The sequence below is a fragment of the Archocentrus centrarchus genome, chromosome 16 (genome assembly GCF_007364275.1).
Source record: "Archocentrus centrarchus isolate MPI-CPG fArcCen1 chromosome 16, fArcCen1, whole genome shotgun sequence".
Lineage (NCBI taxonomy): Eukaryota > Metazoa > Chordata > Actinopteri > Cichliformes > Cichlidae > Archocentrus > Archocentrus centrarchus.
In genome coordinates this window covers 816,639-839,888 of record NC_044361.1, presented here as the reverse complement: position 1 = coordinate 839,888, position 23,250 = coordinate 816,639, and the positions used below count along the sequence as shown (strand labels likewise).

Genomic DNA, 23,250 nt, shown 5'->3' with positions numbered 1-23,250 from the left:
ACATTTTAGATGGGCTATGGGGAATTTGAAAGAACCCCCCCCCCCCCCCTTTTTTTTCTCCAGTGTTTGAGCTGTGAGTCATCAGGAAACCCCTCCCACATGGCTTTCCAGAGGGGGTGTGTCTGTGCGTTTGTGCAGTAGCATAGTTCATTGTGGTGTGATTCGGTGCTTCAAACAGGAAAAATGTTGGTGTGTTTCCTGAAATGTGCACACGTGCAAAGTGCTGACCCCCCCGCTCCTGCAGGGAGCTGCTCCGGTAAACACTGCAGTCGCAGTGGACCGATCTGAGCTGTCGGGGTGTGCACGCTGCTGTCTAAAGCCCCCACAGCAACCGTACATACAGAACAATATGTTAGCAGGTTCCCTGTGAGGAATCGGGAATGCTCATGGATTTATTTTTGGAATATTCAGCACAGATCGCAGAAAAATAAAAAGTTAAGCAGCAGTTGCAATTTTGTGTCTGAATTTAAAAATCCACACAAACATGAGTTCACAGTCAGACTTTTATTTTTAATTTTCCAAATGCTAGAGAAACCACAGACTGGGAAGTGTCCGGATGGACGGATGAAGGGTTACATGAGGAAGCCATGAGCTAACGAACCTTTTAAAGCTGAGGGTGTGCAGTCAGCTCAGGGTGAGAGCAGCAGCTCAGATTTCCCTTTGCAAAGAGAGAAAAGGTCAGATACTGGAGCTGTGGTTTCTGTTAAAGTCTGTTAGAGCTGGTTGAGACTAAAACTGTAAATTAAAGAGAGACATCGTCACCCGCTGCTGTGTGGCTTTCCTTTGAATGCTGCTGCTTAGTTGTTTTTGGAGCCTGAAGTGAATATTTGGACAGGGGACATGGGGTTATCAATGTTAATGCTAGCATGCTTGGTTAGCAGCTAATGCTAGCATGCTTGGTTAGCAAACTGCATCCACAAACAGTACCGCTGCATTGTGTAAAGACAGATATGCAGCAATTATGTAACCACACAGTCAGCTCTATTATCTGCTGAATAATTTTTATAATTGTTCCAAAAGGTGTCAGAACCACAAACGAGTTCAATGACCTGAATTAGCGCACATGTAGCCGCACAGACACACACAGCCATAATAATGCTTAACTTACAGCCTTGTTATTCACAAATTTTTGTGAATTGGAAACAAATTCTTCACCCAAACACAAAGGTGGAGATTAGCCTCAGAGCCCACAATCTTATTTTTTTGGAAACATTGTTTATTTCTGCTGTAAATCTGATCATTTTGGGTGTTGACTCACCTTTGGAGCGGCCTCCGGTGGCAGTTGGAGGTACTGCAGTTTTTGGCCCCTCAGCTGCTGCCTGTTTTAGTAACTGAGATCAGCCCAGAGAAATAAATACTGCTAAATCTCACAAACTATAATACAAACAGTTTTCTTCTGTCCATAGTCAAACGTGCTTCTGCTATAAAATGCTACATTTAAGTCCCACATTTAGGCCTCATAAAGGGCTTTTCTGGCTCTGGTCGCAGTAATTTTCCTTCGTATGTTGCAGGAAGAGAAGGTTAGGATTTCCTTCATGGGCGTACACATTGAAGCAGAGACTCAAAGTCCTGAGAAAGTCTTCACTTTTTTATTCCTCGGCGTGCTGGAAATGTGCACGCTGGCAGGCCTGACGACAAGGCCTTGGTTGCCGTGGCAACGGCATAGCAAAACAGGGGAGGAGGGGGAGGGACGGCGGGCTTTTTTCTCTCTTTCACTCCACGAGGCGGAGTCCGTTTCTTGTTACTGGGGTGGACAAAGATAGCTGTGAGTCATCCTTGAGGCTCGGAGCCGAGCCAGCACATTCCTCCTCCTCCTCCTCTGAGTTCTTGTCTCTATTATTCCCCCTCTTTCTCTTTTCCTCGTTCTCTGTCTCTCTCGTTTTTTCCATTTCACACCACCCTCTCCTGCTCTCCCCCATCTCACACCGTCTCCATCCAGAAGCTCCCATTTTGTGTGTGCCTCAGGATGTCTGTTTGGAGGAGAATTCCTTTAAACATTATTATTTTTACTTCCTTCATTTTTTGTTTACCGCAGTTATTTGTGCGCGGACAGAAATAAAAAGTGGTGTTGAAGCAAAAATAAAGCTTGAGAAAATAAATGTTTTGCTTTGAATTCATTCCTTGTGTGCAGAATTAAAACGTGAACTCTGCCCTCAGTCAGTTTGCACGTATTCCCGCTGGTATTTTTCTAAATATTAATATAATCTGCATTTGTTTGCTTATCTGTTGGATCAGTACCACATTGCTTATTCCCCTGCTGATTATGTTGTAAATATTAATTATAAGTTTCTTGAAAATAACTGCAGAGTTGCTCCACATGTGTCCTGAGCACAGCCTGTGAGGCTTTAATATTTATGCTTTTGCTCTAATTACAGAGTTCAGTTTGCATTAAGTAAACAGCAGGTGAACATGCACAGGGCCGTGGAGGCTGTAAATGCAGACGTAGACGCTGCGTCTCTGTCACACATCGCAGGTGTTCAGGTGTAATTTTAATGCAGTTGTTTTCTGATTCCAGTTTACTGTTGATGATGATGTCGGTGCAGTGGGAAACAAAAACAGCTTTACAGTATTTAATTTGTCTGTGTTAGAGCTCCTCAGTTACAAACTGCGTACAGTAAAGGTGATGCTCTCACCTCCTAGGAGCAGAGTTATGGTCGTGTATTTAATTAGCATTTTTTATGTTGATTTTTTTACTTAATTTCCCAAACGTGTTTGCTCGTTTTAGCCTCACTGAATGTGAGTCTGAGTATCATAGAATCATCTTTAACTTTTCATTGCGTTTTTATTGTTTTTTATTATAAGGGAAATGTAAGAAGTTCAGATTTGATGTTAAAGCAGGGACGGTCGCAGCAGCACCTGCTCACACACACCTGCACCTACAGACAAAATCACTGTTTATTTTTTCTCCTGTGTGGTTTTAATTTTTCTTTAAAATATATTTATACATATAAACTGTACACTAATATATATTTTAGTCTGAGTGGACTGAGGATGAATCAGTGATGCTTTTGTCTGTTTAATCCTGCTGTTCCTGACTTATTCTAAAATAATGAATTACTTCCCTTTTCCTTTAACTTCACGTCTTCATGATTCGTCACGTCGTCGTGGTTTCAGACTAAATGTTAAAAACTTCCCACTGTGTGAATTACAGTGTGTGAAAACACTGCTGCTCTGGGATCTGCACAAAAGCAAGCCGGCTGTTCTCACCTGAGGAGCAGCTCTTTAAAGCTGCAGCTGTAAATCAAATCAAAGTTCATATACACACATATATATAATAAATATATATATTCATTGCATCACTGCGCTAAAGCCTCTGATGAGGCTCATTTAATAGGCGTCTTACTGAATGTGATCCCATTGTGAGTCTTTGGTGCGGTGCTTCAAAGCGTTGCACAGAAGCTGACGGGGTTTTCCGAGCCGTCTGGGATTGTTGGGAGTGGCTTTGGGATTAGCTGTGTGACTGTTGAGTCCACTTTGGGTCACACTGAACTGTCTCAGCAGCTACAGACGTGCTTTCGAGCACTGTGAGCAGAAAATTTCCATTCAGCCTGTGACCTTTCTATTATCTGCACATCCAGCCTGGACATAAAAGATGGAGCCAGGGTGAAACCAGCCGTCGGTCGGGTTTTGAAACCTTTGCTGGGTGTGACTGAAAATCGAAGGATGCTGCACGGTGTCAGCTTATCAGTGACACACCCTAAACTGTACCCCTCTGCCCACAGCACCAGCGTTAAATCTATGACAATTAAACACGACTTAGAGCTTTTCAGTGAGAACATAAATGTGACTGTTTCGATCAGCCTTGCTGGTTAGAAACAACCATTTCTTCTCTGGGGTGGTCTGCTCGTCCCGTTAAAGGGAAGAGTTGCTGCAAATCAATACAGAGCCCCGTGCCCCCATCCATGCAGTATGAGGATGAGTCAGTGAGGATGAAGATGTGTGTACCACCTGCTTTGGTTATCATAATTCACCAAAGGTGAGATCCAGGTGTAGAGATGGTCTCCTGAGAGGTCAAACCTCAGGCCGCTGTGTAACATGAGGGATGGACTCTGTTAGTGACCTCTGATGTTCAGGGTCCGCTTTCATATGCAGAAATATGAAGGTGGAGGAGACCAAACCTACTTCATGCAGTTTATGAATGCTTCCTGTGACAGGAACAGAGGTGGGCGTACCTGCTGTAACTCGTGTGCTCTTCTCTTCATATACAGCAATGGATGTATTTTATACTTTTTATTGGGGATTCCTGATCCGCTGGGCCGATATCGGCCTCGCAGACCGATATTTAAACTGGCTTTTTTTAAACTTTCCACAACAAAACAAGGAAATATGATCGTTAACGTGGGTGATTAAGGCTGCAGAGGGCGGGACAGCGTGTCCCCCATACGTCACATACAGTGCAGCTGGTGTGTCTGTGTGAGTCTGTGTGTGTCTGCACGCAGCTCTCAGCTTCTCTTTAGCTGCTGTTTTATGTATGAAGAGAATACAAACTGCAAAGCAGCATGTTGATACAGCGAAGGCACGTCCATCCATTAATCCAGCGCTGAAGCTGATCCACTGGGCCCATTAGCCTTAATGAATGTCACAGCAACACACACACACACACACACACACACACACTCAGCAGCGTTCATCTGCTGCAGAATCACAGCATTGAAAAGGTCCATTGGAGAGAATATTAACATCTACACAAAGAGCTGTGTGTGTGTGTGTGTGTGTGTGTGTGTGTGTGTGTGTGTGTGTGTGTGTGTGGAGCTGTAAACAAATGCATTTACAACTCAAATAAAAAAACACAGCCCTCGTTACTCAGACCTGTTTGGGTTCATGTGTTTTTTATGGGACTGCATGTTAATAAGCACTGTGGTGAACTTAAAATGTCCCACAATAACACAAAGCAGCAGCCATAGAAAGCGAGTTTCCTTCACACAGACTCACACAGCACCTCCTCAGGTTTATTATTTTACAGTCACGACAGAATAAATCGTTAAAACTTTTTACAGCAGCTGTCGCGTCTCGTTTTGCACGAGTTCCTGAACTCAGTTTGTGGGTCCAACAACTGCTGGAGGTGTTAATGCTGTTGTTACTGCAGTCGTCCTCGAAGGCGTGTCAGTCATAAAGTCGTTTTTCACACGAGTAAAACCCAGCGTTACTCCCACGTGGTCATTTACACACACAAAGGCAGTCTGCCCTTGAGCAAGGCCTTCATCTCCAGGAACTCTGCGATGTTTATCTTTATTAATTTTTAAAAACATGAATAAAAGAAGGTAAACACACAGGTGAAGTCCTGGTCATATCTAAGCAGCTGTTTTTAATAAAAAGTGTATAAAGTTTTTATCCCTTCAGTGAGTTTAACATAACAAACACACACACACGTGTACAACGATCAATTATTCAGACAATTTTTCAGTGAGATGCAAATATTTCAGAAAACTTTACCAGAAGTTTTTGTGCGTTCTTCAATATTTGTGTCATTTTTTTCAGGTGGAGCGTTTGTGGTCTCGTCCTGTGTGAAGTTCTTTTTTATGTTTGTGTCCTCCTGGTTTGTGGGAATCTTTAAAAATAATTTCCTCAGGTCACTCTGTGACTCTTCCTGCCCATCAGTGGAACGCTGCTGCTTTGTCCTCTGTACATTTTATCCACTTTATTTATTTTTATTTGTTTATTTATTTATTCTTTCAGCTGTTTGTGTACGATGCATTATTGTCCCTACGCTCAGGATCAAGGTTGAGCTCTGTGTGTTTCTGACCGGCTGCAGTTCACTTTTGTGTTCTTGTTGTGTTGTTTTGTGCTCTGCAAAAAGACTCACTATGAGACGAATTTAGCAGCTGAGGATATTTAGATGTGACAGGAGTCGGAGATCAACACCAGAGCTGAAAATAAGCTGAGATTCACCAGCTGTTCATAAAGTTCGTTAATGTTGTGCCACAATATAAAAATGTAGCTTCAGTGTAACATGTTTTTCTCAGAGAGTTCTTTTAAGAGCGAGTCTGCATGTGAACCCTGCCTCTGCGTTCGTGTGCAGGCCCAGCCAGCATGCTTATTTGATTTGTGCTCATCAGAAACTGGGCGCTGCTCCTCCTCCTCCTCCTGCTCCTCCTTTTTTCCTTTTTTAATCTGAACAATAATCAGTGTGGTATGCTCCTTTGTTTTTAAGACATCAGTTTGAGTTTTCAGCGTTTTGCCTGATATAGCTGTTGTGCAGTTTCGTCTCTTTTCAGGAAGCGAAGTTTCTCTTTGAGCCTCTTGAAAATAATTCCTGGGGTTTATTGGAAGCAGTAATAGATATTGATTACTGTGTTATAAACAGCATCTTATGAGTTCACTCTGTCAGCCGTGGGCTAACTTTGGTTTTAAGGCTATCTGTGTTTCCTTTTGGCTGCTTGTCCAGGAGCGGGAGACTGTCAGGTCTGTGTGAGCAGCCTGGGGGCCATCTCCCCCAGCAGATGGCCATTATTAGTGACAATGAAGACGGGCCCACAGTGCCAAATAGAATCATAGGAAGTCCGCTTCCTCCTCGGTAGTGCATGAACCAGCTATCCTGCTAACTGCCTGTCTTCATCAGCCCTCTGTCTTCATATTGTTCTTCCACGGGCACTTCTCTGTCTCTCTGTCCATGCAGTGCAGCTGCTGTAGAAATGTTAGTGAAGCTGTGCAGCACACAGATCCTCTTATAACACCTCAGGTTGTTAATGGGCTCTTGTGCAGTAACAGTACCTCACCCACAGCTTCACTAAGCACAGATGAGTGCTTATTATGACTGTGCAGCATTTACAGCTAATGCAAGGCAACAATAAAATACTGCAACAAATACACGAACCTTCAGATAGCTGACAAAAAATATCAGCTAAAATGTATATAGTGTTTTGATGTGTGTGTGTGTGTGTGTGTGTATTGATAGATATTTTATGTATATAGTGTTTTCTATTCTGTTTCATTCTTCTCTTCACTGAGCTGCTGTGATGCACACATTTCACCGTCGTGGGTTCATTAAAGTTTTGTCTTAAAAAATAACCACTTTAATTACATGGAAGGTTTTAAGTATAATAAACCAGTGGAACGATAAATGAATACATATTTTTTTAAAATGAGCTAATAAAATAAATTCCTTGAATTTAATTTTATATTCCTGACCTTCACGTGGAATGACCCGTGAGGTTATGACCTCCACAAAAATACAGAAACTAAATGAAAGCTGATGGACAGAAATTATAAATGAATTCATCTGTGTGCTTTTTTGATGGAGTTGATTCATTTGTTTCTGCATGATTTATTTTTTGGGTCACCTTTTTAGCCCAAACACATGTAAACACTTTTCTACAGAGTAACCACGACTACTTTAATTTCTAATTAACACAGCTGCAGCTACCTGTTTATAAATGATTCAGGTAATAAAAGGTTTTTAAATCACAGGGACCTGAAGTGACTGTAATTAGATGAGAGGATGGAGCGCTAAGCTAAAGCTAAGCTAAGCATGTTTATTTGGGCTTTCTGGGAGTCTGTAGGCATCAACTCACATTTGGAGCCAGCCTCCAGTGGCCATTAGAGGAACTGCAGTTTTTGTCTTATTCGCTTCAGTTCTCAGGACTGAATGTTTCCACTTGCTTTAAATGCAAAGTGAGAACTTCGTCAGCTCCAATAAAGCTGAAAAACAAAACAAAACACTATTGTGCTTCTGAAAATGGCATGCAAGGACACGAGGAGAAAAACGACTCATCAGCGGAGATGTGAAAAGATGGCAATGATACATAAAGTACCAAAGAACCTACAAACTAACGTCCACATCCTGTCGTCCTTCTTCACAGGAACGCCAAGAAGGAGTCTGACCTGGAGGCAGCCCTGGTCAGGTTGAGGGACCTGGAAGCCCTGCTCAACTCCAAAGATGCTGCCCTGAGCACTGCCTTGGGGGAGAAGCGAACCCTGGAGGCAGAGGTGAAGGACCTCAAGGCCCAGCTGGCGAAGGTAGAATATATTTTTATTCAAACTTAAGTCGTACGTGATTAATGTGGGTAGGAAGGACACACTTCATCATTTGAATCGGGCAGAAATGTTTCATTTACACTTTGGTACACTTTGGTTGTGGGGAAAATCCCACAACCAAACAAAAAAGTGGGATTTGCCCCCCCCCCTCCAGGCTGTGATTTGGTACCGACTGTGTTTGAAGCACAGCCTGGAAATCCAAATGAGAAGAGAGGTGTCGGTCCAAGCGGCGTGGATATTTACCCCCAGTTTACAGCAGAAGTCGCCTTTAAATATCTGCGTGGATGCTTTAAATTCATTTGTTATGAACTGTTTGACGAGCAGTCAGTGGAACGTGGAGCCACGGCGTTCCCACGGCGTTCCCGATCTCAAAGTAAAATACCTCAGTGGAATTACTCATTTTATGGAAACGTTGCAGCAGTCCATTATGAATGAGGATGTGCTGGTGAGGCAGACCAGGTTGCTTCCTCTGCTGTTTGTTTTATCAATGAATGTCACTCTGGAGGTTGTGGCTTTGCTCCACCTGGTGGCCAAAGTGGGGAACTAAAAGAGCGGCTCACAGGCTGCCCCCTCGTTCTGTTAGGTTTGGTTTTGTGTGCTGACTCTCATCTCGTTTCTCTTCATTCCTGCTTCTCACCCTCCTCTCCAGTTGGAAGGAAACCTTGCCGATGCCAAGAGGCAGCTACAGGATGAGATGCTGAGGAGAGTGGATGCCGAGAACCGCCTGCAGACCCTGAAAGAGGAGCTGGAGTTCCAGAAGAACATCTACAATGAGGTTCCTGCTCTTCACCTTAACACTGCTATTTTTACTCTCAGGAATCTGTCCTACTTTTCATCTTTTCCACAAGATATCGATTTGCTTCCAACCTCCTACTTGTTGGTTTTGCATTTTCCCTCCAGACCTGTTTCTCCTGCTTCTGGTAATGCAGAGCAGATAAATGTGCACACAAAGAGCAGATATCAAAATGCAAGAATCATTTTTATTTCCCCAAACTGGCAACAGTTGTGCTTTCTCAGTGAGGAGTTTCTTAAAGATTAGTTTTCTGTTCGAAACAAGTAATTACTGCACAGTTTAATTGTATCGATTAATTAATCGATACAATTAAAACTGATGAGAGCAGGTTCCTACAGCTGGAGGCTTTGTTAGTGTTTATAGTTCATGTAACAAAGAAAAGGAACCAAAATCTGTCCTGTAATAAAGTAACCTGAGAAAGCCGAGTCGCAGCTCATCAGCACAGTTCATACATTCGTTTGACAAAGAGAAACGTGCTCTTCAGACTGACGGGTTTATGCATCTTTACCGCTGCTGCAGGAGATCCGTGAGTCCAAGCGCCGGTTCGAGTCTCGCATGGTGGAGATCGACAGCGGGCGGCAGCAGGAGTTCGACAGCAAGCTCGCCGAGGCGCTGATTGAGCTGAGAGCGCAGCACGAGGATCAGGTCCGCCTCTACAAGGAGGAGATCGAGAGGACCTACAATTCCAAGGTACTCGACACGGTCGCCACCGAGAGTCGGAGTATTAAATAATCTTCAGGTCACAATAATTATCTCAGTGTATAGAAATGCTTCAGGTATTTTCATGTAAAGGGACAGTTCACCCTGCTTCCTCCACGTTCACTGTTTGTTGTGAGTTTTGGAGAAATCAGAAAGTTGTCTTGAGTATGAACTAAACAGCTCTTATTAATATCAAATCATAACCCAGTTATTGAAGAGAAAATCCACAAAGCTTGATGAGCAAACTGCACCCAGCGATCATATGGCTGTGCAGAAGCGTGCACATGTGATGCTGGTCCTGACGGGATGTAAACATTTATATCCTGTGCATAAAAATCTTTTTTCTTGTCACACCTGCACTCTGACGGGACTCACAGCTGAGCAACACGAAGACTCTCAGACTTAGATCTTATTTATTATTTCCGTTTCCTCAGAAACAGATGCAGTTTGTTTCTGATATATGGTGCTCATAAAACAGAAGACTACAGTGCATCCCTGTGCCTCAAAAAGAAGCTAAATTATGAATCTATGTATATTTATTATTATTGGTGGTGCTGGAACAGTCACACTAAACCTTTTAGGAACGTGTATGACTGATTATATGTTCCACACATCAACATGATGCGCAGCTTAAACTGTTCCCCTAAAAACACACAGAGAGCCGAGCGAGGGCTCTGACACAGAGGAGCTGACAGGAAGACGGAGGAAGAAATCATAAAAATAACATGCGTGTGGTCAGAAACTGTAATCTCCCTTTGAGCTCCAGGTGTGACAGGAAGTGTGTGTGGCAGCTGCACCGGGTTTGAGCTCCACGGTGAGGTGAACTGTGCTTTTCCAGGACAGCAGCTCTGGTTTCTGTGTTTGATGGTTTTTTGTAAAAGTTACTGTGAAATGAACTTTGTTTGGAGTACTTCATGTGAACTGCAGCGAGAAGCTGAGGGGCCAGACTCCTCATTGAATCAGTGCAGTGTTTCTGATGGAGCTAAGCTCGGCTGTTACCTGACCGCCTCGTCTCTCTGCCCGGCAGCTGGAAAACGCCCGTCACTCGGCGGACAGGAACAGCCACTTGGTGGGAGCCGCCCACGAAGAGCTGCAGCAGACCCGGATTCGAATGGAGAGCCTGTCGGGCCAGCTGAGCCAGCTGCAGAAACAGGTACGTGCAGTCTCAGCGTGTCAGTGGAGGGAATCCACCTGATGGATCCAAAAAAAGCTGAAAGTGTTTTTGTCTTCTCTCTGATTCAGCTGTCAGCGAGCGAGGCCAAGGGGCGGGAACTCGAGGAGGCTCTGACACGCGAGCGGGACCTGATGAGGCGGCGGCTGGAGGACAAAGATCGGGACATCAGCGAGATCCGAGCCCGGATGCAGCAGCAGCTGGATGAGTACCAGGAGCTGCTGGATATCAAACTGGCCCTGGACATGGAGATCAGTGCTTACAGGAAGCTGCTGGAGGGAGAGGAGGAGAGGTGAGGCTGTTTGTAAAACAGCTGTCGTAAAATCCAGCTGCAGAGGTGCCCAGAAGGCTAGAAGTCGTTATGGAAGAGAGGGAGAGCCAACAAGTCAGTGAAAAATGGGTTTGTAGGTCTAACGAGTCCTCCATAACCTCAGACAGGACCTCTGTGCTCCGAGCAGTGCAGTAAATAATCATGTAGAACCACTGCCGTCCTGCAGGGGGCACTTCATTTGGTTTGAGCTGCTTTTGGTTCTGGGCTGTTTGTCACTGGCTCCTTTTGTTCCACTTAAGGGAAATCTTACATAACAAGGGTGTAAATAAAGTACTTCCACCTTTGGGGAAAGAAAAAAATATTCTACTAGTTTCCAGTGTTTAAGGAGCTGCAGCACAGCTTTGGGCTGAGCTGAAAACCTGTGAGCATTAATGGATCAGCCAACATGAGTGCTGGCTGACTGGGACGAATCCCTGCAGCCAGGTGCAAAGGTGCACAGGGCAGAAGGAAGGTACGCCCCAGACAGGTTGGCACTCTGTTAGCAAGCACACTTGGAAACAGCGGGAAGAAAAAGAAACAGGAAGAAAGCTCCAGCAGATCCAGACTCAGGGAGGGGCAGCCATCTGTTTGGGATGAGAAAGATGAGACAACAAACGGGACAAAACAGAACTAACGGCCTGCAGCCAGACACACACGGGAGAACTGACTGACAAAGTTTATTTTCAGCCACAGATTTCTGAATGAAAGCTCAGTTTGTTGCTCAGTCTCATTCAGTTTCATTGTAGCCCAAATCAGATTTCTCTTCCTTAACTTAGATGAGTGTGTTTTTCATGACAGTTTGAACAATATAACTCAAATCTTTCTGAAATGGGATTTGGGCCACTGCAGATACTGGCGGGTTTTTTTTAATGGGACCTCAAATCAAATCAAAATTCATGCGCGTCACTCTGGAAAACCCACTGCTGTCCACGGGCTCCTTCTCAGGAAGCTCTGACCCGGGTGTCTCTGAGATGCTGACAGATGAAGGTTAGAGCAGTGTTTCAGCTGTTTCATTGAAGCCGTTTGTCCACACACACTTGCATGCAGCAGTAGCAGCCATTCCTCTGCATACAGGCGTAAATAAGCTGAATCCTTATCCTGGTCCTCTTTGACACCTGCTCAATCAAATCTGAGATGGGGTCAAATGTAAACAGTAATGCAAACAGCCAGCAGAGGGCGTGAAGGCGTGCACTGTAAACTTCACCTTTCTGCATTTGTAAATATGGTCTATAAATGATTGTCATCCCATGTTTGGTGCATTTCCTGTTTGCGACACTTAAATGATTCATTCATTGACTTTCTGTACAGCTTGTTTACAGTTTAGTTACTAAATATGGATTGAAGTGTTTGAAAAAAGCGCAGCTAGTAGATGATAACCTGCAGAAGTTAGGGTTAGGTTGAACAGCTGTTTCTTCTTTTATGAGAAACCTGCTGCTCACTTTCTTTGTAACTCAGGAAACACCAGAGCGAACTGACTTTGTCTGCATCCTCTCCCTCCATCTTTCCCCAGGCTGCGTCTGTCACCCAGCCCTCCGCCCACAAAGGTCACAGTGATGCGGACCTCCGGCTCAGGCCACTCCCAGACCAGCCGGGTCCTCCACTCTTCTGCCGCTGCCTCCAGCAGCCGCAACTCCTCTGGGACGAGCACCTCAAAGAAGCGCCGGCTCAACGACAATGACAGCGAGACCTCCAGTGTGACAGGGGGCGCTGTGACCAAGGCTCGCATCAGTCAGCACGCCTCGGCCAGCGGCCGCATCACCGTGGACGAGGTTGATATGGATGGGAAGTTCATCCGTCTCAGCAACAAGGCTGATGAGGTAGCTGAGTTTATGCATTGCTACATCAATACGTGTAGCTTCATGTTCACCTTTTCAGCCTTTATATATTTCCAGGGTCTTTTTTGTGAAGCTTTGTTTCTGTCCACTCATCATCCCCCGATTTCTCTCATGCAGGACCAATTGCTGGGTAACTGGCAGGTGAAGAGGCAGGTTGGGAATGCCGCCCCCATCATCTACAAGTTTCCCCCGAAGTTCACTCTGAAGGCTGGAGGGACTGTGACTGTAAGTTTTCTTTATCCTTCGTGGCCTCTTTTTGAAATGATTCTTTTGCCCTCTGATGAAGCTGCGATGCTTCGATGAGGAGGCGCCGCGAGCACGGAGGCGATGACTTTCTTCTCATCGTTCCTGCCAGTCGCTCACGCTTCGGTCAAAATGTTGTGAAGGAAAGAAAACACTGAATATCAACACAATCATTTCTGTTGAAATCTTTTTAGCAGCTTTGAGGGTCCTGTTAGGTATAAAGGAACTAAGAACAAAAGGGTGGATGCTTGAACCAAGGAGCTGCACCAAAGCTCAGTATGAGCTCCATTAAGGGTTGTTTTGAGCTGGGAGTCATGCAAAGCTGCTCTAGTCGAGCCCAGAAATAAAACATGGAGCTGAAAATCAGCAGAAGGTCCCTTTAAGAGCTTTTTATGATGTTATTAACAGAAACAGCTCAAAAACAGCAGAACTGCATTCCAGTTTTAAATGTAACAGGAAATGAAGATGAGTAGAAGTTTGCCTAAGTTCACCTCCCCTGCTTCCATGTGCAGTACCTGCACTGGTTCCCTGTAGTTTACAAACTCTCTGACCTTTGACCTTTTGACAGATCTGGGCTGCATCTGGTGGTGGAACCCACAACCCACCCACTGACCTGGTGTGGAAGAGCCAGAACTCTTGGGGCACCGGCGACCTCCTGCAGACCATCCTGATCAGTGCTAGTGGAGAGGTGTGACTCTGCATCTTAAAGGTTTCTTCTTCTTTGTAGCTGCAGACACTTCACCGCTTATTTGATTTCCCACCAGGAAATGGCCATGAGGAAAGTGACCCGCACCCTGTTCAGTGACGACTATGAAGATGATGAGATGGTAAATTCTTCTTCTGTTACTGCACAAAAACTGTGAGCAGAAGGATGTTAGTCAGAGTCTCCGTCCATTAATCGCATCATTTTATTATGTATGTCATTCTGATGAGCCCATGAATGCACAGGTGAAGGTGTACTAAGGTTATAAGTCAACTTAGGAAGTAGATTCATTTTCCTCATGCACTTCTGCACAATCTGACTTCTTTTTGCAATGAGAGGAGTCGCCCCCTGCTGGCCATTAGAAAGAATGCAGGTTTAAGGCTTTGGCTTCACTTTTCTTTTATACCCACTCTGTAGTAACCTGAGCGTTCATGTAGGTGAGTAACTGATGTGTGTCGCCCTCTGCAGGGAGCTCACAGCACAAGTGGTGGAGACAATGAGTACAACCTGCGCAGCCGCAAGGTGATCTGCGACTCCTGCGGGCAGCCGAAGGAGCGCGGCGGTGCCTGCGGCGGTCTAGCTGAAGGCCTCCCGGGACATTCCTACTTCATGGGCACCAATGAGCCCAGAAAGGTACTCTACAGTTAAAGCATCACAGCAGTAATTAGACAGCATCACTGAAACTGTATTTTAGGGCTAAATAATAGAATATTTGGTTCTATTAGTGATAAAAAATGTTTGCAGAGAGAGACTGAGAGTACTGACAAAAAGTGCAGAGAACACGGAGAACATGTGCAGTTATGCTGCTTATGTGAATTTGGACTTTCCTGTTCCACAATAACACCCAGATGTTCCACATGTTCTGGAGTTCTGTTCTTTAAGATGTGAAACAGACATCTGGCCTGCGGCGTCTGCAATCAGTGTATTTACTAATCAACAAAATTGGGGTTTAAATCTGATCCAAGAACGCAAATACTTCCTCTGTTTCCCAGGAATTATTTCATGGCAAAAATGGAAATTTCTGCATGGATCTGCATTCATACAGAATCTATATGTAGACACATATGATGTGCTGCAGAGCTTTGGAAGTTATAGAAATAGTTTGTTTTAACTGTGCAGACCCCAGCTCAGGGTGGGAATTATAATTAGCTACAAACACATAAAATCACTGGTCATAGAAACAAGAAAGACAGTACAAAAACTGCAGTTTATCACTACATATATTCAGTCTCATGTACTACATGTAGTACATGAGACTGCAAAATGAACCCAAATGAAGGCAATTCAGTTTTATTTATATAGCACCAAATCACAACAGTTGCCTTGAGGCCCTTTATACTGTAGGTAAAGACCCTCCAATAGTACAGAGAAACCCAACAGTCAAAACGACCCCCTATGAGCAGCACTTGGTGACAGTGGGAAGGAAAAACTCCCTTTAACAGGAAGAAACCTCCATCAGAACCAGGCTCAGGGAGGGGGGGGGGTCATCTGCTGAGGGGGGAGAGACAGAGATTAATAATAACTAATGGTTAAATGCAGAGTGGAGTATAACCAGACTAAAAAGAGGTGAATGAAAAGAAACACTCAGTGCATCATGGGATCCCCCCCAGCAGCCTAGGGCTATAGCAGCATAACTAAGGGAGGGTTCAGGGTCACCTGATCCAGCTCTAACTATAAGCTTTATCATAAAGGAAAGTTTTGAGCCTAATCTTAAAAATAGAGAGGGTGTCTGTCTCCTGAATCCAAGCTGGGAGCTGGTAAGAGTAAGCAGATGGCTGTTTGAGACTTTAGATTGAAAATCCTGGATTGAGGTGGAGAAAAGGAGACCGTAATGGATCACTGTGATTGGCTTGGAGAACGCAGGCAGGCAGATGATTGGATGACAGAAATGGTGTTGAGATTTGGAAAAAGGTAAATTTGACAGATCTTTGATACTGAACATGCAGATACATTGTATCAATCTTTGTTACTGTAGACACAGTAAATATGAAAACTAGTCATCTGCTGCTTCAGTGCGTTTGGTGTATCGGCTGAAATTTGAAGTGCTTTGGGACTTCGAGCTGCTTCTTCCAGTTAACTTAAACTGGGGGGGGGGGCTTCTATCAGAGGGTACTGAAGGAAATCAGATTTGAATTGAGATGTGATGTTTACACTTACAATGATGACGTTCAGCTGCAAGTTCAGCTTCCAGAAATAGAGCCACAAATCCCATTTTAACTCCTCATAACTCACCTGTATTAATGTGTGTTCTCAGCAACAGGACATTAAATGAAGCATTCAGTGTTGAAATATTTAATGTTGCCGATCTGTCGTCCTCAGGGCCGGATGAAGCCGGAGAACTGCTCCGTCATGTAAAAGCAGGCAGCACCTCACCTGAACCCAGCACCTCCTGCAGCCCACAGGGAGACTCGTTTTCTACCGTCGGGATGTTTATCTTTATTTTTTATACGATTGTGTCTCGTTTTGTATTCGGATTCATGTGCAGGTTAGATTTGCTTCGAGGTTTGGGCAGAGGGCGCAGGATCATATTCGGCTTTCAAGTTTGTATCTTCAGCTTCTGTTGCTGCATGTTTGCTGTCTGCTTACGCTGCTCTCCGCTCTGCACGCACACAGGTGTGCACACGTGCACAAACACGCACACACACACACACACACACACACACACACACACACACACACACACGGGGCTCCAGTGACCAGTGCTCGAGCTCAGATCTGAGCCGGGGTTCCACATTGAACGGCCGGGCTGTCAACACTGAACACGCACAGCTTGTGGACCCTGTGAGGAGGCAGCCGCAGAGGCTCGCTGTCTCGCCTCTGCGGCTGCTGATCACGTTTGTCGTTCTTCATTTAAAGACGATGTTTCAGACGTATTTCTCTGAGCAGTATTGAGCTGTTTTTCTGGATGAAATGTTGCAGGAAGCCAAAGTGAAAGCTCAGGTTTTATCACCTCAGCCTTAAACAGACGCCGCGTCGGTACGATGCTGTCGGGCAGCTGTGGCCTCACACACAAAATGAGTGTTTGAGATTAATATGGCCGCACAGCTCGCCCCCCAGGAATGTATTAATTATGTTTTTGAATGTTTAAAGAAATAAGGGAATTGCTCTTGGCTTTAAACGTGTTGCTTTTTTTTTTTGTCAAAAGATGTTTAATCATGATGGGAGAGCTTAGCATTGAATTTGTACCTGGGGGGTCAGGTACTGTTTTATATAAATGTGGTGCCATACGTAGAGTCTATATTTGTAGGCTGTTTGAGGATTTGTGGCCTTTTTCGCGGCTCGCGTGCTTCACGCAGCAGTCCTGTGACTGTCAGCTGGACTCGATCTGTGCTGCTCGGAAAAACTGGTCATAAGGGCTTTGAATTCTTTCTTTCCTCTAAGCTTTTCCAACTTTGCAAATCCCTCACTTAAAGTTGGGATCTGAGTCAGACTGAGGGTTTGGATGCAGCTTTGGCTTCATGCACTGCTTTTATCGAGGGCCTCGCCAGTTATGCACAGCAGGTAGATTTGTAATGTAGTCGGCAGCTTAAGTCATTTATACTCCAGTGGAAAGCATATCAAAGCATTTATGGAAGATACTTGATAGCTGTTGTGGGTTTTTTTCTATTGTACTTAAAAAAAAAAAAAAGCAATTTCTTCTGCGTTTGAACTTTTTTTGAACAGTTCCCCTTAAATCAAACCCGTATCCTTCAGCCTGTGATGCTGCGTATCCGTGCAGATTGTTTTGGTGTGATCGCAGGTTTGGGGGGGGCGGCTGTCCGACTTCTCTTGAATACAGTGGAACTCGTCTTGTGGTGCTCAGATTGCTAGAAAACATAAACTGTGTGTTTGTCCAGAAATGCTGACAGTAGTTTGATGTTGGAGCTGCTTTCTGACTAACAGACGCTGCAGTGATGCAGGTCCTGCACGCTCACACCAACGTTTGTGGACTCCAGGTCAGGATTTCTGGAAAGACACATTCATGCTTTTTTTTTTTCTTTTCTTAGCTCCAACATATTCAAGAGAAGGCAGCTGATCTCCACAACTCCACCAGAGCATCGAACGCACAGAGAAGTTACAGGATAGATAAACCTGAGTGTTTGAGGATGCTCTTTAAGCTGTTTGATCCTCAGACCGACATCTGCAGTAGTTCTCATATCTACATGTAAAGTTCTGACACATGATAACTGTAGTTATATATTCACACCCTAATGCTTCCATGCAGAGCAGGAAGCTGGTGGTGAGGGGTTTCATTATGCACACCCTGAGAGGTGCTCAGGTCCTGGTGGAGGTCTCATGAACCCTCTGAAGGATTAAAAACTTCACCCAAAGCCATTAATGCCAAAGTTTCTTGAAGTGTGATTTGTTTCAGATCACGATGTTATTAAAGCCACACAAGCTTTTTTCTTTTCTAAAATAATGCTGAATAAAACTTATTTTTTCCAGTCAGACTGTTGTAATTATTCCGTTGATATTGAAGATTATAATTCAAGCCCACAGATGAAAAGTGCACATTTTTAATTACATCATATACACACAAATTCCCACAATTACATTCAGATAAATGGTCTTATGTAGAAAAGCTGCACAATATTGCATTTAAAGCACAATGTGCATTCAGCTGCAGGAGAATAAACTTCACAGGTCAGTATGTCTGAATATGCCGGCATCTCTGAGGCAGCGCGGCCCATCGGCCAGTTATAAACGATCATTTCAGCTGATCAGAAACAATCAGGTAAGCCCTTTAAATGGGGACAGGAAGCAGTGCCACTAAAACCTGATGGTGGGGAGGTCAGGGTGAAGCTGGGGGCAGCAGCACCGGAGGCTGCATGAAGTCTTGAGTCTGTGGAGAGGGTCGAACCTCTGAGAATATAAAGATGAACTTTGTGCACCCAGAGTCTCCACAGGTTTGTCCAGGGGTGGAGACACGGTGTGGAGCTCACACCTCCTTGATGTTCCTATAACCCAACTGTCAAGTCATCAGTCAGCGTGCACGATCCACTTTGAGCTGCATTCTGGGTAATCTCAATAAGCTGATGTATAAGGAACGGGTTCTGGGAGCCACAGAGGCGAGGTTTGTGTTTCTGGGCCTGCTGACAAACAGGCTGCGGCTCGATGCAGGTGAACCATCAACTGCAGGCTCAGGAGACCCGGCCTGAACAGCTGTTGACTACACAAGTTGCATTATGGGTAACGGCGGCACCAGGTTCAAAAAATGTGACAAGTTTCTTTTTGTGTGAAATGGCCCTTTAAACCTACACAAAGGCACTGCAGTGATATGTATAATGCTGCTTATTAACGATCTCTGTACTCACAATGATCCTTTAACATGTATTAATAAACACGAGGATTTGATACGGCCAGAACTCATCTCTGTATGTACAAAGCAGCAGCAGCGAGCTGCACTTAACAACATGAATTATGGTAAATGTGCGAACTTTGGCTTCCAGCTGGTAAACAAGAAAAATCTTTGGATTTACTGTAAAAAAACAGAAACATTTGTTTTGCTGTCAGACATCATTTCTTCATCCAAAGCTGCCTGTTTAAAAAGGGATGCTGAAAATGTGATATCCTGAGACTCTACTAAAAATAAAATCCCAGGAAAACCGGATGAGACCGAGGAAAAAAGGGGCCGTTAAAAATGCATAAGCAGCAAGCGAAGGGTGTGGAAAACAAATCTTTGAGGCTGTTTACGAGAGTTCAAACGTTCCCACGTCGCTGCTTTAAACCATCACACCTTCTGCTGGGTTCGGCCCCCAGGAGTTCAGAGCAGCTGAGGCCCCGCGGGCGGCACCACACCAGCCTCCCTCCCTGCAGCATGCTGGGTCCAGTCTGGATGACAAGTCTGTGATGGAGACGCGAGTACCACTCTACGCCCACAGGGGGGCAGTGTTTAGTTGAAAGGAGGGCATCCTCAGTAAACAAAGGTTTGTCTGCGGGACAGACGCCTCGCCGCTGCTCTGTGGGGGGGTCTACAGCTATGACTGCCAGAGAAAATCTGCTCTTTCTTCATCAACCCCAGAGCGAGGAGGAGGAGGAGGGATCAACTAGCTCTGCTGCTCTGTCACTGATGGGTCCCCCTGGGGGAGGGGCTGGGGGAGGGGGGGCGGCGGACCGGCGGCAGGTCATAGTGTCCCGGGATGTGGCTGTTCACGGGGAGGTCGTAGTGGCTCTGGGGGTCCTCGTGAGGGGCGTGGCTGAGAGAACTCTGACGCTCTGAGGGGAAAAAGAAGTCACTGTGAGGACCAATCAGACGAAGGCAAACAGCCCACCTGTTATCCTACAGTTTCTAATAAAACCATCAGTGCAGCCAGGCCTGGTGCTCTGGACTTCACTGGAGGAGTTAGCTCAGTGTTACAGCTCTGTGCTCAGGCCTTCATAAAGCTCACGCTGCACCCGCAGCTTACATCTAAACAAGAAAATCAGCTTTAAATAAGAGTCGAGCTCGCAGAGGTGGGCGTCCTAAACATGAAAATATGAGCAAATAAACTAAAAACAGCAGTGCAGCATCACCATGTAAATACCATCACCAGGTGCTGTCTTCTTCATTAAGACCTTTATTATTCCTTTACAGCAGAGCAGCCTGACGCTGTGAGCGTGCATGGATCCGTTTGTCGTGTCACTTCATTCGTTATTACCTGCACATTTATTGAGGCCTGTGTTGTAGAAGAAGTTTTAAATTTTCACCGTGCTGCTCAGAATCTCTCCAGTCATTTTTAAGGAGCTGACACAACATCAGGTTCAGTTAAATGACTGCATTTGTCTGGATCTCTACTAGGGCTGCATAAAACGATTATTTTAGTAATCGAGTATTCTATCGATTATTCCATCGATTAATCGAGTAATCGGATAAGAAATACTTTTTTTATTAACTTCCGTACTGCAGTTTTTCGCCGTGTGAACAAACAGCGGTGAATGGAGCAGCTACAAAGTTCTCTTTTCTTCACATTAACACTTGCTGATCAGGTGCTTGATGAAGGACCTCCAGCTGTTTCCCAGTAAAGATTTTAATGGTGGTTACTAAAAGAAAAAGCTGCTGTTTTGGACGCTGGAAAAACGTTTCCTTTTTCACTACTTGAGCTCACCGTCACAGCTTCGTCTCTTTGCGCTTGCGCAGTTAAAACCGCTGCCTGCTATGAGTGTTTTGAAAAACTAGTGGCTGTGGGAGCCATGGCGCATGTGTGAGTAATGTTGTAATGCTTTGTATTCACAAGCATTCTCGAAAATACGTTTCTACTGCAGGTCTATATTTAGTCACTAATAAGGGATTAAAGTATAAAAAATATTTTGAAGGAGCCCCTCGGTCCTGGGGGGCGGGCCTTCCGGTACCGAACCATCGCTAGTGCTAATGGCCCGCGCTCGCTAGCAAACCAGTTCTGGTAGCTACAGCTGAAGTAAAGACAAAAATAGCAGCTGAAATTCTCAGCGAGCACAACACACACAGACACACAGAGAGCAGTGGAGGCGTGGAAATGCATGTCAGCGACAGTTGCCACCCGTCCGGTAAAGTACGGAACACGGCATGTTACGGAGCCGTATTCCACGGAGTCCCGTAACATACGGGGTTCTGTGTTTTACGAGACAGGTGGCAACTCTAGATGATCCACTCTGTGTGAAAGGAAATCCATCGCAGCGACGGAGAGCTTTTTAGAATGTGTGTGTGTGTGTGTGTGTGTGTGCGTGCCTGATTCACACTCCAGTCCAGTAGGTGGCGGTAATGCAGTTCTATGTTGGTTTGCCAGCCACCAATAAACCCACAAAAAGACGACGGAGCACTAATGCTAGTGAGGAGCGCCGCTTACACCGAGACAGCTGAGCGCTGCAGAGTTTAAACGAAGCATCGACACAGTAAATTTGTGTCGATAATTTTTTAGAATCGATTTAATCGAGTTAATCGATGAATCGTTGCAGCCCTAATCTCTACTAATATTACAGCCGTCTGTTTCAGGCACAGTGAATGCAAAGAACTGATTTCACTGAGAAGAAAGGCGAGGATGCCGTACTTTCATGAATCTAAGGATCTGATTCACCTGCAGTTTATCTGTTTGCATTACCAGTGTCCACAGCACAGTAAATCCAGGGAATAACATCCCTGGCTTCCTGGTTTTCCTCTCCCTGCCCTTCCTCTTCCTCTTCCTTTGGTCTTTTGTTTGTTGCAAACGATGTTGACTCATCAGTCCATGACCAGAGGAAGTCCGTCCTGCCCAGCTGTCCAACAGGCCAAAGTCCTGCTCTAAGGTTTGGCTGATAAGGATCCTAAAGGAGTTCTTTCTGCCGGAGCGGGTGGTGCTGTAGTGCAGCAGTTAGCGCTGTAGCCTCCTGGTTCGACCCACAGCTGAGGCTGTTGTGTGCGTTTGCTCCGGGTACACCAGCTTCCTCCCGAAAACGTGCATATGAGGTTAATTTGTGATTGATACATTGATTGATGTGAGGCAGATAAAGTGCTGTATGAGTGCAGGTATCAGCAGGAAGACCTAAATGTGAGCTTTCTTTAATCCTGGGCTCTCTCAGATGGATGAATGAATGTGGGCCAGTTTAATCAACCCTGTCACAGCTCTGAAACGCTTCATTTATTCTTTTATTTTGGAATCAGCGGGCCCCAGTGTGATTTCCTGTTTGTATGTGATCGTGAATAATTAAAACAAAATACGCCCGTCACACTCTATTAACACCGTTATCACATGAAAAACAGATTTAATAATTATGTGGCCTTGACCTTTGACCTTGACCACAGTGACCCTATATACAATCCCAACCTTGCTTTGGTCATAACCCAAACACCCATGAAGTTTGGGGAGTGTAGGCCGAACGGTTTTGGACACATCGATGGATATCAGCGCTCCATGGGTGATCACACTTTCATATATAAACTTCAGCAAAATTATGACCCATATAATAATAATAATAATAATAATAATAATAATAATATGGATAAATGTTATATTTAGTCTGCTGTGAGGACCTGCAGGAGGTCTTTAGTGTTACTCGCCTCTGCGTAAGGTGGCCGTGCTGAACGGCAGCGGGGGGGTGATCTCGGTGTAGGCGCGCTCTCTGGGCACGGCCGACTTCATCTCCATGTAGCTGCTCTCGGGGGGGCAGAAGGGCAGGCCGGGCAGGTCTTTGATGGTGGCGTACGGATTCTCGCTGTTCAGAGAGCTGCTGCTCACCGCCGCCACATCCTTCAGCTCTGCAGGAGGCAAATATTGAGAGATTAAACTGCAGGTGAAGTGTGGGGACAGAATGGAGCATGATTGAGGGTATTAAGGTGTAAGCTTACTGGATGAAGCATTCACTGCATGCATCGGTAAGCAGCTCTTTAAAGCTGTGAGTACAAGGACTTCGTGTAACTGACATGAAACTGAATTTGTAGCAGTACGAGCCTGAGAAGAGGACAGCACTGCTTCAGGAGCTGCAGCCTCCTTTATAAAGTACTCAAACTGTTTCTTTTTCAGTATGAAGGGATCAGGTTTAATAGATGTGCTGAATCTGCTGAGAAGAATGATGCGATCTCCCAATAACTAAATAATCCAAAAACCACCATCA

At 45.0% G+C, this 23,250-nt stretch overlaps 2 protein-coding genes across 3 annotated transcripts in view; one reads left to right on the top strand and one right to left on the bottom strand.

The window, feature by feature from the left end:
* The window catches only part of LOC115793843 (lamin-A), a 31,852-nt gene extending 13,700 nt beyond the window's left edge, over positions 1-18,152 (top strand). For both annotated transcript variants that reach the window (XM_030748987.1, XM_030748986.1), the window contains 11 exons: positions 7,800-7,956; positions 8,624-8,749; positions 9,287-9,457; positions 10,494-10,619; positions 10,709-10,929; positions 12,458-12,764; positions 12,900-13,007; positions 13,594-13,713; positions 13,790-13,852; positions 14,197-14,361; positions 16,048-18,152. In XM_030748987.1, the coding sequence (XP_030604847.1) occupies positions 7,800-7,956; positions 8,624-8,749; positions 9,287-9,457; positions 10,494-10,619; positions 10,709-10,929; positions 12,458-12,764; positions 12,900-13,007; positions 13,594-13,713; positions 13,790-13,852; positions 14,197-14,361; positions 16,048-16,083 (1,600 nt within the window). In that variant the 3' untranslated portion in view covers positions 16,084-18,152. The remainder of the gene's footprint in view (positions 1-7,799; positions 7,957-8,623; positions 8,750-9,286; positions 9,458-10,493; positions 10,620-10,708; positions 10,930-12,457; positions 12,765-12,899; positions 13,008-13,593; positions 13,714-13,789; positions 13,853-14,196; positions 14,362-16,047) is intronic.
* Positions 1-23,250, bottom strand: part of LOC115793883 (platelet endothelial aggregation receptor 1-like) — a 151,321-nt gene that overhangs the window by 79,583 nt on the left and 48,488 nt on the right. Inside the window, exons 22-23 of the mRNA XM_030749049.1 lie at positions 22,697-22,894; positions 19,806-19,923 (exon numbers count right to left, since the gene is read on the bottom strand). Of these exons, the coding sequence (XP_030604909.1) occupies positions 19,806-19,923; positions 22,697-22,894 (316 nt within the window). The remainder of the gene's footprint in view (positions 1-19,805; positions 19,924-22,696; positions 22,895-23,250) is intronic.